This window comes from Malania oleifera, chromosome 10, assembly GCF_029873635.1.
Source record: "Malania oleifera isolate guangnan ecotype guangnan chromosome 10, ASM2987363v1, whole genome shotgun sequence".
Classification (NCBI taxonomy): domain Eukaryota; kingdom Viridiplantae; phylum Streptophyta; class Magnoliopsida; order Santalales; family Ximeniaceae; genus Malania; species Malania oleifera.
In genome coordinates, this window is record NC_080426.1 from 76,322,153 (window position 1) to 76,335,782 (window position 13,630).

Consider the following 13,630-nt stretch of genomic DNA (forward strand, 5'->3'; position numbering starts at 1 on the left):
CGAGAGGGGTTTTTGGGCAACTCTGAATTTCGTTGACAAAGGGGAGAGTTCCTCGACGAGGAGCCTTCTTGACCTCGTCGACAAGGTGACGTAGCTCGTCGACGAAGACCAGTGTATAAATAGTCCAAATTTCATTTTTAAGCATAATTTTCGGCGTAGAACCCTCTCTCTCTCTCTCTCTCTCTCTCTCTCTCCTCCCTTCGGTTCTCCACCCTTCTCTCTTCAATTTCGAGCTGGATTTCTGCTGGTTCGAGGATCTGAAGCCACCACGACACTCCTAGAGAAGTTCTCTACATATCAGCTAGAGCGAATCGTCGGTGGAACTCCGTTGAAATTCATCTCTGAGTTGAGGTAAGGTTTTTTATGTCAAATTTGGTCTTACTGTAGTTATAGGAAATGATATCCACGTGAAAATACCGAAATTTAGTTCTATAAGTTATTGTTTTTAGGGAGTTGAACAGAAAACCCTGCGAGTGCAGGATCGAAAATTTTAAGGGGTTTCTTTCAGTGTCAGGTAAGGGAATAAACTAAAGCAGTTATTTTCCATACAAATTATTATTATTTATCAGTAAATTAATTTTCAGGAAAACATGCATTATATCTGTATATTATGAAGGAAATACACATTTGAAAAAATACTGCTATTATGTTGAAATATATATATATGTATGAGATGCCAGAAATTATGATTTTAGAATATAATGTATGGTTTTATACAGCAAATGTGTGACATGAATATTACTCTACGTGAGAATTTTTATGATATGACAATGTTATGAATGAAGTATGTTTTTCAGCGATTATGAAAAAATGCAATACATTATGAATTTAAAGTATATGATAAATTATTTATTTATTCTGAATAATATGTATGAGATATTTGGCGCAAGGTCGTAGTTGATAGCCGGCGCGAGGCCATGTTTTATGTATGATTTCGGCGCGAGGCCATATATATGAAATGATTTCGGCCCGAGGCCATATATATGAAATGATTTTGGTGCAATGTCGTATTTATGAAAATTTCTGGCGCGAGGCCGTATTTATGAAATTATAGAAAATGCTATCAATTCATTTATGTTAAACGTTATAATATCATGTATTATATGTTATCTGAACCCGGATATTAGTTTAGTTCAGTTCAGGAGTACGGTACCGTAGCTATATAGATCAAATATCTATGTTTAGATACAACCCCACGAGGGGGTGGGAGATGGATAGTCGATGTAGCTTTCAATGTAGAGTTGTAGACGCCCACCTACTAGTCCGGACCAGGGTGTGGCAGGCCCATCATATTTACAGACGTTTTTGACTTGGCAGTGGTCGGCCAGCCATTGTCGGGTCCCGCCTTCGTGCTGCACAACTCGTCATGGGGGGTAATACATGAAACCAGCTAGCTATTCATCCTAGGTATGTTTTCAGTATTATTAGCTATACCAGACAATTATGATTATTATGATTTATAAAAATATGAAGGTATACGTTTATGCAAATATTAAATGATTAATGTTTTCTGGTATGGAAAATGTACTGTATATCTATATTATCATTCAATATTCATGTTGCCACACAGCTGTATTTAGTTTATTTTCCCTTACTAAGAGGTGTCTCATCTCCCAATATTAAATGATTTTCATGAAACCCAGAAAGACCGGCGAAGCGTGGCTGTCGTTGAGTATGTCGAATTATCCCATTAGGAGGGTAAGTCTTGTACTAGGATCAGGAGATTTTATTGTAGGATCCTAGATGTATTTTTTATGTTTTGGAGATTGTATTTAAATATAGTATCTTTGAGAATATGGTAGACTCTGGTATCATGTAATTTGTGGTTGATGAATGTGTTTTACATTTACTGCCGCCTAGGTTCCGCTGTGTATGACAGGTGTCCCTGCTACCCACGGGTTCGGGTTGACTATTTTATTTACTATGTTCTATTATATGATTAAGATAAGCAGGTCGTTACACAAGCCCTCCAATTCATGGATTTTATAAAAATGCTCATTATAATTTTCCAAGTAGTGTAATCGATACCACAAAATACAGGAGGCCTAGAAGGTGACTGTCCCTCTCCGAATGGGGATACACCAAATTGAGTCATTGCGATCTTTTTGCAAAAACGTTTTAGCCTAGTACAATGAGGCTCTGATACCAGCTGTTAGCTTTGGTGTATTCCCAAGAGGTGGGTGAATTGGAATTTTAAAACTTATTTCTAGGTTAAACCATATACAAGTAGTATTTCACAACTTAGGGTCTTTCTAGGCAATACCAAATACGCAGATAAATATAATATGCAGAAATTTAAATCATGTGCATCATTCACATTATAACATACACGTGTAGGAATATAAAATACAGAAATATAAACAGACACATGATATGTAATCGGGGTTTAGCCAACTGTACCTACGTCCCCGTCTCTAGCGCGCAAATCCGAGGATTCGACTAATGCTCACTTAATGAGTGGAGCGACATGTAATAATTCAGGAAAAAAATTTTAAAAAAATTAATAAATTAAAATTATTAATCAATTAACTAGTTAAACATTATTAAATTAATTTATTAAATAAACAAATAAAGGAAATAGAAAAAAATTAAATTAAATCAAAATTATTTATTAGTAATTAATTAGTTAAACGTTATTAATTTGAATTAATTAAGTAAAGTAAAATGGTGATTATATATATATAAGTATATGTAAGTTAAGTTAAGTAAGTAAATAAAAAAAAGGAAAAAAAAAAAACATCTTCAGGAAGCTGAAACAATTGGCGCGTCTCTCCTTCTCCCCGTCTCCACCTCTCTCTCTTCCTTCATTTCTTAACGGATATTCGACCGATCGGGAAACAGAAGGTGTCATTGGATTCTTAACTCCGCTACTAACGTTTCTACTGGAGCGGATTTGTCGTGGAAGTGACGTAGGCACCATTCCTGGGGTAAGGCAATTTTTTCCTAATTTCTCAATTTCTTGTTAGATCTTCAGTCAAATCGACGATCAGGTACCACCACAGGGTCTTAGTCGTGATCATCGTCATTTTGACATAAGTAAAGTTCCAATTAGGATTTTCTAGGTCCCACTCCAAAGCGAGAGTGGGATTTAAAAATTTGGTAATTTTGCTATATTTAAGGGTATATTTATTTATTTAGAATTTATGGATTTAAGAATTATTAAAATAATATTTTATTCAGGATTAATTACATGGAACTAGAATTTTTAATTTCAGAGTCCAGGTGAGCGCCGCAAGCATCTTTTTGGGGTCCCCATTGGCGTAGTTCAAGAAATCAAGTAAGGGAAAAAATATATATTAAATGAGAATTTTTATGAATTTAATAGAAAATAAATTGTGTTATATATACGTGTATATGTTTCAGTATGGGTTTAAAATGTCAACCATTGAAATTATATTTTTCGAGTTTAGGGCTGTTTATTAGATATGTTTATGCAAAAATGAACTGATGAAAGTAGAAAAATATTTTCAGGGTAATTATGTAAGGAATGAAAGGTATTTTCGGTATATAAACGTTAAATATTGGTTGGCGTATTTTACAGGCAATGTATGAATTTTATTACTAAACTGTGTGGCATGAGATTCTGTGCAAATATATGTTAAATGTATGAAATGTAGGTTAACTAAGTAATGCATTGTGAATAAAACATGATATGGATTATGTTGCTTGTGTGTGTTAATACAACCATGTAAATAGCTAAAAAATGCTGGGTAAACAGCTAAAAAATATTGGGTAAAACAGCTAAAAGATGCTGGGTAAAACAGCTAAAAGATGTTGGGTAAATGTGTAACAGCTGAAAAATGCTGGGTAAAACAGTTAAAAGATGCTGGGTAAATATATGATAGCTGAAAAATGTGAGTAAAACAGCTGAAAGATGTTAGGTATGAAATGAAAAGGGAAATGAATGAAATGGAAATGAAATGTGAAATGTGAACAATGTAAAACGGGAAAGAGTCACTTAAAGTGAAATGAAATGTGATGTTTAAAGCTATGAATATGAATAGATGTGTATGAATGAATAATGACAGAAAGAATAATGTATTATGGTATTAGCAGTATTTATGCTAGTAGAGCATGTTACGTTTGGGCGAGACAAACTCTTTGCCCGAGGGCTTGCTGAGAAAGGTGAGTGCCCTGGTTGTATCAGGTGTAGCAATAGGCTACATAACGTGTTAGGGCAGAGGGAAACTACTTGTATGGACGGGTAGATTTCCCTATTCTTGGGAGCCTTCGCCAGTAAACTTTTGTATGAACTGTGCGAGTACAAGATCAATTTATCACTTGAGGGCTTACTGAGTAAGGTGAGTGCTCTGGTATACTTTAGCTGTGACCTTTGAGTTGCCTACGTATCAGAGCAGAGGGGTGCTACTTGTATGGGTGGGTAATCACCCCTATCCTTGGGTCATCTCATGGATTAAATCTTTTGCATATGTTTGGTTAAGATCAGAGAATGATTTCTAAAATTATGTTAACGATTTTCAAATCTTAAATTTTATGTTATTATATAAACTCATGTTAGCCACACACTGTTTTAACATATTGTTTCTTCTCTTACTAAGATGTGTCTCACCCGAATATGAATTTATCTTTGTCAGGATCTCCTTGAGATTGAGCTTAGAGAGCTCGAGATTTTATAACATTATTGGGAAATAGGAAAAGAAAACAGTATATTTCTATGTTAATTTTGGGGAATGTAAATATTTATGTTTTATGTCTTTATGTTTTAAGGTTGTTAAGTAAGGAATGATTGTGAAAATACTGAAATATTTTGAGAGTTATGTAAATTTATAAAAATGCAGGTGATGGATAATTTATTATGATTATAGTTAGAATTAGTAAACTCTGATATTATGTTATATGGAGATTATGTTTATATTTTCCGTTGTGTATATGTTGATTATGGATTATCAAGGATTTTATCAGGTATAACGCATCGGACTCGAGTTTAAGGGTTCAGGGAGTTACACGGCATCGGTTACAATCAGGTCAATTAGCGAGGCTGACCTCAACCTACACCTTACCAGGATGGTGCACCTAACTTTCCTAATCGGGTCTAAACAAATCCGGGACTATTTCACAAGACTTGTTTCCCTCTGCAGACCCATGCTTGGAATACAATAGATATAAAAAATAATAATATGCGTACAAATAAACGCTTCTTACATAAGAAGATATGTACCACTACACACAATATAATCAATGCACCTCAAGAATGTATGAACTATAAGCTTGGTGCTTTATGTTTGCAATCAATACTCAAGGTTATGTCTATAAACAATCAAGCACAAGAGTGTATCGATAAGCTAATCTTTGAAACTTTGTATAAAAAATATTTCTCAATAACAATCTAGGGTTTCCAAAATTTTTAGCAAGTATAATCAAACAATCTCAATCAATATTTTCTCAAGATGCTAGCACAAGAGATGTTTGAAAATATGCTTGTAAAAATATTTTTGCACACAAAAATATAAGCTTGATGAGTCTAACAATAACAATGTAAGGACTCATTTAGCTATAAGATTTTTCCCACACCCAGATTTATTAAATGAAATCGGGGGAAAAATCTTTGCTTTACTCTCACTTTGAAAATCAAACAACAATGAATATGTTGAGAGTATCTAGCAATAACAAACAATAAATGAACACTCACAAAGTAAGATTTCTTAAAGAAATGAAAGTATATTGAGTGTTATGAGATTGGAATGAATAAATAGGGTATAGGAAATTTGAGAGAATTTTTGACTAATCATATTTTCTAATCACCACTAATCTAAGCAAATGAGCCCGTACATATAGAGAATGACAAAATTATGACCGTTGGGGATTTTATGGGTATTATTAAATTTATTTTAGAAAAGTGTAGACAAAATTAACCCTGTTTAACCGACTTAACTATGGTAAAAAAAAAAAAAAGCAATCCGAGAGGCTTCGGGTGGTTGAACCATGGTTCGGTCGCCCGAATAGACTCGGCCCAAAAAAGCTACTTTTGGACATTCGGGTGCCCGAGTTCAAGCTTGGTTGGCTGACCTAAGGTGAAAATCATTCTGTCCGCGGTTCGGGTGCCCGATCATATGTTCGATAGCCCAAACTTGCCAATTCGGTCACTCGAGGGTATTTAGAACGTGAAGGTTCGGGCGCCCAAGTTGGCGAAAAGTAACCTGACACAGGTTTGGTCGACCGAGGAAGATACTTGCAATTTGGTTCAATTTTTCGAACACAAGTCAACATGTTGACTTGTCCATGGTTCGGTCGCTCGAGGCATTTTGAAAGTCATAGGTTCGGTCGCCCGATCTCTCTCAATATTTTTAACTTAGTCCAATTTTTGCTTCAATTAATTCCCCTGATTATGTAAGTGATATGGGACTGTTTGTGCATTTGTTTAGGGACCTAAGGTCTTTCTATTCTACCTAAAAAATTCGGCGTCAGTCGACCGAAAGGTTTCTCTAAGGTCTTGAGCTTATAGTCCTACATGCATAATATGCAGATTATTACAAACCTTGGATGATTATTATTACAGACCCAGCGAAATGAAATATAGATTACAACAATTAAAAAACATTCCGGGTCCTCACCTTCCTCAAGTTGTCATGTGCCATCAATATGATCTTCCTAATATGGTCCTACACACAAACTTGGCAAACGTTAAATACCGGAGTATTTGTCATAATCAAAATAGGGTATGACCTATGGGGTCAACAGAATACTAAATAACCTTGGCATCCTTCTAGAAGTAATCTCCTCGTCTGCATAGCCAAAAGAATCATGGTGCAAAGCGCACACACGACCCAACAAATATAAACTCCGGCTCCTCGGGAGGTCAGAACACTACCTCCTTCCTATGGCAGTCAATACTCGCATAACTGGCAGCTAACCAATCCATACCCAGAATAAGATCAAAGTCATGCATATCAAATATAATCAAACTAGCAGGTATTCTTCTTCCCTGAATCTCTACTAGACAATCTCGAATTACTTTGTTACACACTATTCCTGCCCCTGTCGATGTGACCACCTCTAACTCAACATCTAGCGATTGTGGCTCTACCCCACACCACTTAATGAATTCCCAAGAAATGAAGGAATGTGTTGCACCTGAATCAAATAATACAGTGACACTATTTAACAAAATGGAAGTAGAACCTGTCACCACATCACCAACGTTCTCGGCATCTCTAGGAGTTAAAGAATATACCCTCACATGAGTCATACCCCTCTGGTAGTTTCCACGTGGTGCCTAGCTACCAACCTGATACTGCTGCTATGGAGGTGGAAAATTCAACTGCATGTGACACTCTCGCATCTTATGTTCAGGCTGATCACACCGGTAGCAATCACCAAGTATGTCCCTGCATTTTCCCGAATCCAACTTGCCACACCTAGGGCAAACAGGGTGTGATGTGGTACCCTGAAATTCCCTAGCCCTCATATTATGATGTTGGCCTCTTCCGCGTCCATAATTCCTCCAAGAACCCTAACTCGCACCTGAATACGAACTGGAAGGTGCTGGCCTCTTCTTCGGAATCTAAACCTCTATATCCTCCTACAGGCTCTCCTCTGCCACGGTGGCCTTAACCACCAGCGTAACAAAGTCCTGAATCTGCAGTATCGTCGTCTACTTCCGAATCTCCTTCTTCAGACCCCTCTCAAACTTCCAAGTTTTTCTCGCCTTATCTGGTACCATAAACGGAGCAAAGCAAGACAGCTCTATGAATCTGACAGCATATTGTTGTATCGTTAGCTGCCCCTGAGTCGGGATCATAAACTCCTCCATCTTCGCATTCCTGACCGTGGCTAGAAAATACCGCTCAAAGAACACCTCTCTGAAATGGCCCCATGTCATCGCCACCGACATTAATCTCTGTGTCTCGAGCAGCTTCACCGATTCCCACCATCTCTCGGCTTCTCCAATCAACTTGAACGTCGCATAGAGCACCTTCTGCTCATCTATGCAACATAGAATAGCCAAGATCTTCTCGATCTCCCAAATCCAATTCTCTACTCGGATCAGGCCTGTACTCCCTATGAAGGCAGAAGGCTTCATTCGGGTAAACTGATCAATAGAACCTCCCAGCTCAGCCGTGGGATGGTCCTACCTCCTAGAATTCCGCGTAACCTCCGCCATAAACTGTTGGGCGAAGTCTCGAAACGCTACTATAGAGTCACTACCACCAGCATGGGCAGCTCCCTCGCTTCTACTGGCTCCAACGTTGGTAATATTATCCTTGGACTCCATCCTGAAGAGACAATTGAAAATTTTTTTAGAATCTTAGTACCTTACATATCTGCTACAACTATAATACCATAAGATTAACTTTAATAACTCATTGTCCCTAATGACAACATACTCTACCATTTTAATACTCTAATTCTAACTCAAGTTCCGCCCCTCCACTCGGAAAACAAAACTGTCAAAGGATTGCCCTGATTTTCTGAACCCGTCGACTAATCCAGAAAAACACAGAAGTTCATCAATGGATTTCTGTCTCCAGGCTTACGAAGCAAAACTCAACAATCCTATTTTACACGTTCCTATCTTCCTATACTCTGTTATGAGCCCCTAACCTTGTCTAACCAAGTCTACAAGACCTAACAACCTAGTTAGCTCTGATACCAACTGTAACGTCCTAGCCCGTCACGTGGCCTAAAGTGCTAGAAAACATAACATAAAACAAAATACTCTCTGATACCATTTACAAGTGGGTCCGACCCCGAAGAGTTCACGGTTGCCCTATCCATAAACAACATACAACAAAGTAGCGTTAAAGTTTCAATCTCCAAAATATCATACCAGAGTTCTAAGTCATTACTATTACATAAATATTTCCAATATTTTTATTACAACCTCAAAAAAAATAACCTGACCATAGTACTGTACTTACACAAGTACTTACAAAAAGGACTCCCAAAACAGTACGCTCCAAAACCCACTAAAATGCCAGGTCTAGTTTCCTGCAGGACCTGAAACAAGATTTGTATATTAGAGTGAGACACTTCTCGGTAAGGTGGATCATATTACATCAATGTGTGTGACTACATAACTTTATTCCAAAAGAAAAAAAATAGTAAGTTTAACTGAAATTAATTACACGGTTAAAACATTCTCAATCCTACAATATAGGAGATATATATATAATTCCTGCAACAGATAGTGTGGCTTATTACAAGCGAGAGTTCTCAAGGTTGGGATAGGATAGAGGCCCACACACTGTAAAATCCCTCAGCTCAATACGCAAAGCTGTAACTCCGCCCATTTTATTTTTAAATCTTGTATATGCATAACGAACTCCTCCTTGCTTTGGAACACCACATAAACATCATTTACTTCCCCCATGGTATGGGTTGTGCGGTTCGTAGACCCGATCTAGCTCTGGTGGCCCACCAGTCTAATCACTTCAATGTTACAAGTCTACTTTGGTCAATTCAATGTTACAAGTCTACTTTGGTCAACCCCACCCTGGATCAAACACCAGAGCCAGTCGCCAATCAACTTTTCAGATACCCACCCTTACCAATAAGGTGTGGTTGCACTGTATCACCCACTAGCAATGGTACCGTGCTCCCATAGTAACCAGTTCCTCAGGTGGTTAATACATTGTATATACAATTTATAACGAAAGCACAATAACCTGTTTTCATTCCATAAAGCATTTAAACAATTCCAATATTTTTCACAAACTCATTCATTCATCGGCATTACCAGGCATTCACAGCCCTCGGTCTTAAATCGATATCTCATTTTCCACAATTCCTAAAAATAATTTGGAACTCCAATTCCCATATCTCATACAGATATTTCACCAGTTCAGTTCATTCACATTTAGCATCTCATGTCACACTCATTTGATTAAATATGCTATAATATAATAAATGGTTCGGAAAATATCCTTTAATTTAAAAACAAGGGTTCAAGCATCTCCAACCTTTAATATAACAAGAATATATAAATTTAAAGAAAAATAGAGATCATACCCCAAAACCCTAATTTTCCCGAAACCATAAAATACAGTTTAACCGATTCAAATTTCAAAAATAACTGATGTAAGACAAATCCCCTTACCTAACTTACAAGAAAACCCACTAGAAACCCCAAACTCCACACCCTACGGCGTTTGCAGTTCAAAATCCTGAAACCACATTTTTCCCAAATAAATCAACACAAACTCTAGATCAACAACCATTAATCATTTCCTAGGTCTTCCTATAGTTCACAATAATCATAAAGCCTTAAAATAACCTACCTACCCTGATTTTGGAGTAATGCCCAAAAAGCTCAGATCAAATATCTGTTCCGCTAAACTTGTAGAGAATTCCCCTAGGCCCTCGTAGTAACTTTCAATCGTCAAATATGTCAATGAGCGACGAGAAATCGTAGAGAAAGAGAGTGTGGGCGCTGGTTAGAGAGAGAGAGAGAGAAATTATGTTTCTTAATGAAGAAGCAAACAAAATTTCTATTTATAGACCCCTTAACCCGGTCAAATTCGTCGATGAATGGTGCCTTCGTCGACGAACTACTGAAGACCTTCGTCGATGAATGAAAGGCTTCGTCGATGAATTCTACGCCTGACATTTTCGGTTATCTGGATCTCTTCATCGACGATGCTCTGAAATTTGGCGACGAACCACTGAAGGGCCTTCGTCGACGAACCACTGAAGGGCCTTCGTCGACAAACACAGGGAACTCGTCGACGAAGCCTGCTGAAATGCCCTTTTTATTTTCCCTTTCCTTCTTTTCTCATTTATTTTTGTATTTTTCGGATTCAAGTCTCTACACCCTAGGTTAAGCAAGGCATATTGTGGACCCAAATGATCACTAAATAGCAAGGCATATTGTGGACTACTTAACAATTCATGAAATTTCATATGCACACTTTTTTAAGATCTTATGTTCTAATTTTAAAATTTAAGGGTCAACAAGAATCATTAATGAAAAATGTTCTTTTAAAATACTAAGTTTATTAAATACTCAAAATAAGTATTGAATTAGAAAAGTGGTTAGTATCATAAGTATAGTTTGGTTCTCTAAAGTTATGAGTACCAAGTATTTATATTTTAGTGGTTTTTGAAGGCTTACTTTTGATATAAATAGTGTGAATATATATTATTAGCATGTGAATAATATTATAGTATTTTAACATACAATTAACATATTATAATAACATAACAATATATAATTATAAAATTATGTTAATATTTTTAATTAATGTTTTGTAATAAATATTTATAAATAACATTTTAACTTTTTTATAATCAAAACATTAAGTAATATTTAAGTTAAATGATATTTTTAATATTGTCTAATTAACAGAATAATTGACATTTTTAATTTAATTATTGCTTTTAATCAACATTTTAAATGGTTTCTACTTTTAAAAATTAATAAAATTTTTAATTATCACTTTTTATAGACATTTTTTAAATCAATTAATTATCATATTAATTAAAATTTTTAACTAAAATTTCTAATTAACATTTTTAGTAGCTTATAGCAAAAAATTAGTTAATATTAGTGTTAACATTTTTAATCGGACTTTTTAAATATTGTCTAATTAACAAATTTACTAAATTTTTAATTAAAATTTTGAATATTATCTATTAACAAATTAATTAATTTTTAATTAATAATTTTTTGAATTAAAATTTAAGATTTTTATAATTAGAAAATTATTTAATATTTATGTTAATTTAACATTTTCAATTAAATAAACAATATATAGTCACAATAATATTATTGTTAATTTATGTGTATGTTATAAAAGTTACTAGTTTAAGTAACAATAATATTATTGTTAATTTATGTTTCTAGTATTATCAAATTTTACAATATTTTTTTATAATTCATTCTAAATTAATTAATCTTCATGCCCATAAGCATAAATTTTTACAAATCTACAAGTGCCTATAAACGGTAGCTACGAGTAAGTAGCTAAAAGTAACCTCAATTACTTCTCAAAATCAGTTATTTTCACTCTGAAAAAGCAATGTTGAAAAAACAAAAAAAAACACTTTCAAATATTTTTTTGGACAAAAGACACTTACCTAAGATTTAACAAAAAGACCAAGACCTTCCTTGAAGTTTCAAAAATATTATAAATCTCTATACAAATCTCTCCTTAAAAAACTTATCTTTTTTACAAAATTAAAGACATTTATACCTTTTTGACAAATCTCATGGAAAATCTTTGTAATTCTTGAAACCTCAAGAGAGAAGATTATCATCTTTTTATCAAATCTTAGAAAATGTCAATATTTTCTATCCTACATTTTTATACTACTGTCTATTTCACTCTATACAATAAATACTTTTTAAAGTGATTGAAGATTCAAATGTCACCTTAAGGATTTAATTATTGAACTTCAAAATTTTTTCCAAAGAAAATATTCATGTAATAAGAGTAACCAAAATCTAAAATCTAACCAGACTTGGCTGCCTATTGCAAATATGTAGGGCCTATTGCTTCCATGTCAGTGAACTAATATTGCCACAATGGATCCAGGCATCCAGCTATGAGCTTTTTCACTCTTAACATTTTGAGATCTTAATGACTTGTTTGGTAAGATGAAATGAATAGACGGGAGTGAAATAAAATGAAAAATTATATAGTAAATATATAATAATACAAATAATAATTTCATTTCATTTTTATACCAAATATTAAGGTGGAGAAGCAATGGAAAGAATGAAAAAGGAATTGCAAAGTTTTCCATCGTCCATGTGAAAGTAAATCTTTAAGGTTAGAACTTGACCATACAAGTGAAGCTAACGAAGAAAACAGTTTTCCTTCCCAAGCTTCAAAGTCAGTTGCTAGCAGGCATGCAGCCTGCATAAGTCGCTATTTTTGTAGACCACCGTCACCTATATCAGAAGATCATGAAAGCCAAAATTCACTTCCAAATAATCAATGCAAACATTTACATCATGTTCAGTTTGTGGTTGGAACAAGAGTAAGAAAAAAATGAAATGAAAATTTGAATGAAAAGCATGACAAAATCAAGTGATGAATTCGATTTCATTCCATTCTTACAAATCAAACGTGTAGTTAGCATTAATCTAATGCCTTTTGACCAAAAATATCCAACTTACATATCAACCAAATATATAATTACCTCGCATGCTTACACATCAGCAGTGTATCCATGTAGCAGCATCTTGCTTAGTTTTTATCGCAGGCAACTTGGACAGGACCCAAGCAGGTGAATCACTCAGCCATAGTGCTTCCCCAGTGTCTTTGTGTTTAAAATCAGGGGATTTTTCCTTGGCCTATACATGATTGGGAAGGCATAAAATAAGGAGGAAAACTAGAAAGACAAATATTGTAAATGAAAATGGCAAGAAAGTCACCTTACTAGATCGATTATCCCACCATTTATCTGGGTTTTCTACCAAGTTCTTCCACAACTCGTTCACTAATACATCAATACATATAGGGTACAGAATGATCATGGAACTTAAATGCCATCCATGGACATAAACAAATTCATATTTCAAAATTGAGAAACATAAAGGCCACCCATGAAAATAATGTGTTCTATTCATTGTGTAGGCATGCAGAAAAAAAAAAAAAAGCAATTTTCCCAAATCTGTGAGAAACAAAAACCAGGAAGGTTGCAATATCAGTTTACATTCATCTAT

General features: G+C 34.9%; 2 protein-coding genes across 2 annotated transcripts in view; both read right to left on the minus strand.

Moving 5' to 3' along the window:
* Positions 1-7,612: 7,612 nt before the first annotated feature.
* Positions 7,613-8,041, minus strand: LOC131166736 (uncharacterized). Its single transcript, XM_058125311.1, has one exon. The coding sequence runs from the start codon at positions 8,039-8,041 to the stop codon at positions 7,613-7,615; it is 429 nt and encodes a 142-aa protein (XP_057981294.1).
* A 4,535-nt stretch (positions 8,042-12,576) lies between these two features.
* Positions 12,577-13,630, minus strand: part of LOC131165793 (protein OSB2, chloroplastic-like) — a 49,119-nt gene continuing 48,065 nt past the window's right edge. The window contains exons 6-8 of the mRNA XM_058123868.1: positions 13,340-13,404; positions 13,105-13,258; positions 12,577-12,853 (exon numbers count right to left, since the gene is read on the minus strand). Coding sequence (XP_057979851.1) covers positions 13,121-13,258; positions 13,340-13,404 — 203 coding nt within the window. The 3' untranslated portion in view covers positions 12,577-12,853; positions 13,105-13,120. The remainder of the gene's footprint in view (positions 12,854-13,104; positions 13,259-13,339; positions 13,405-13,630) is intronic.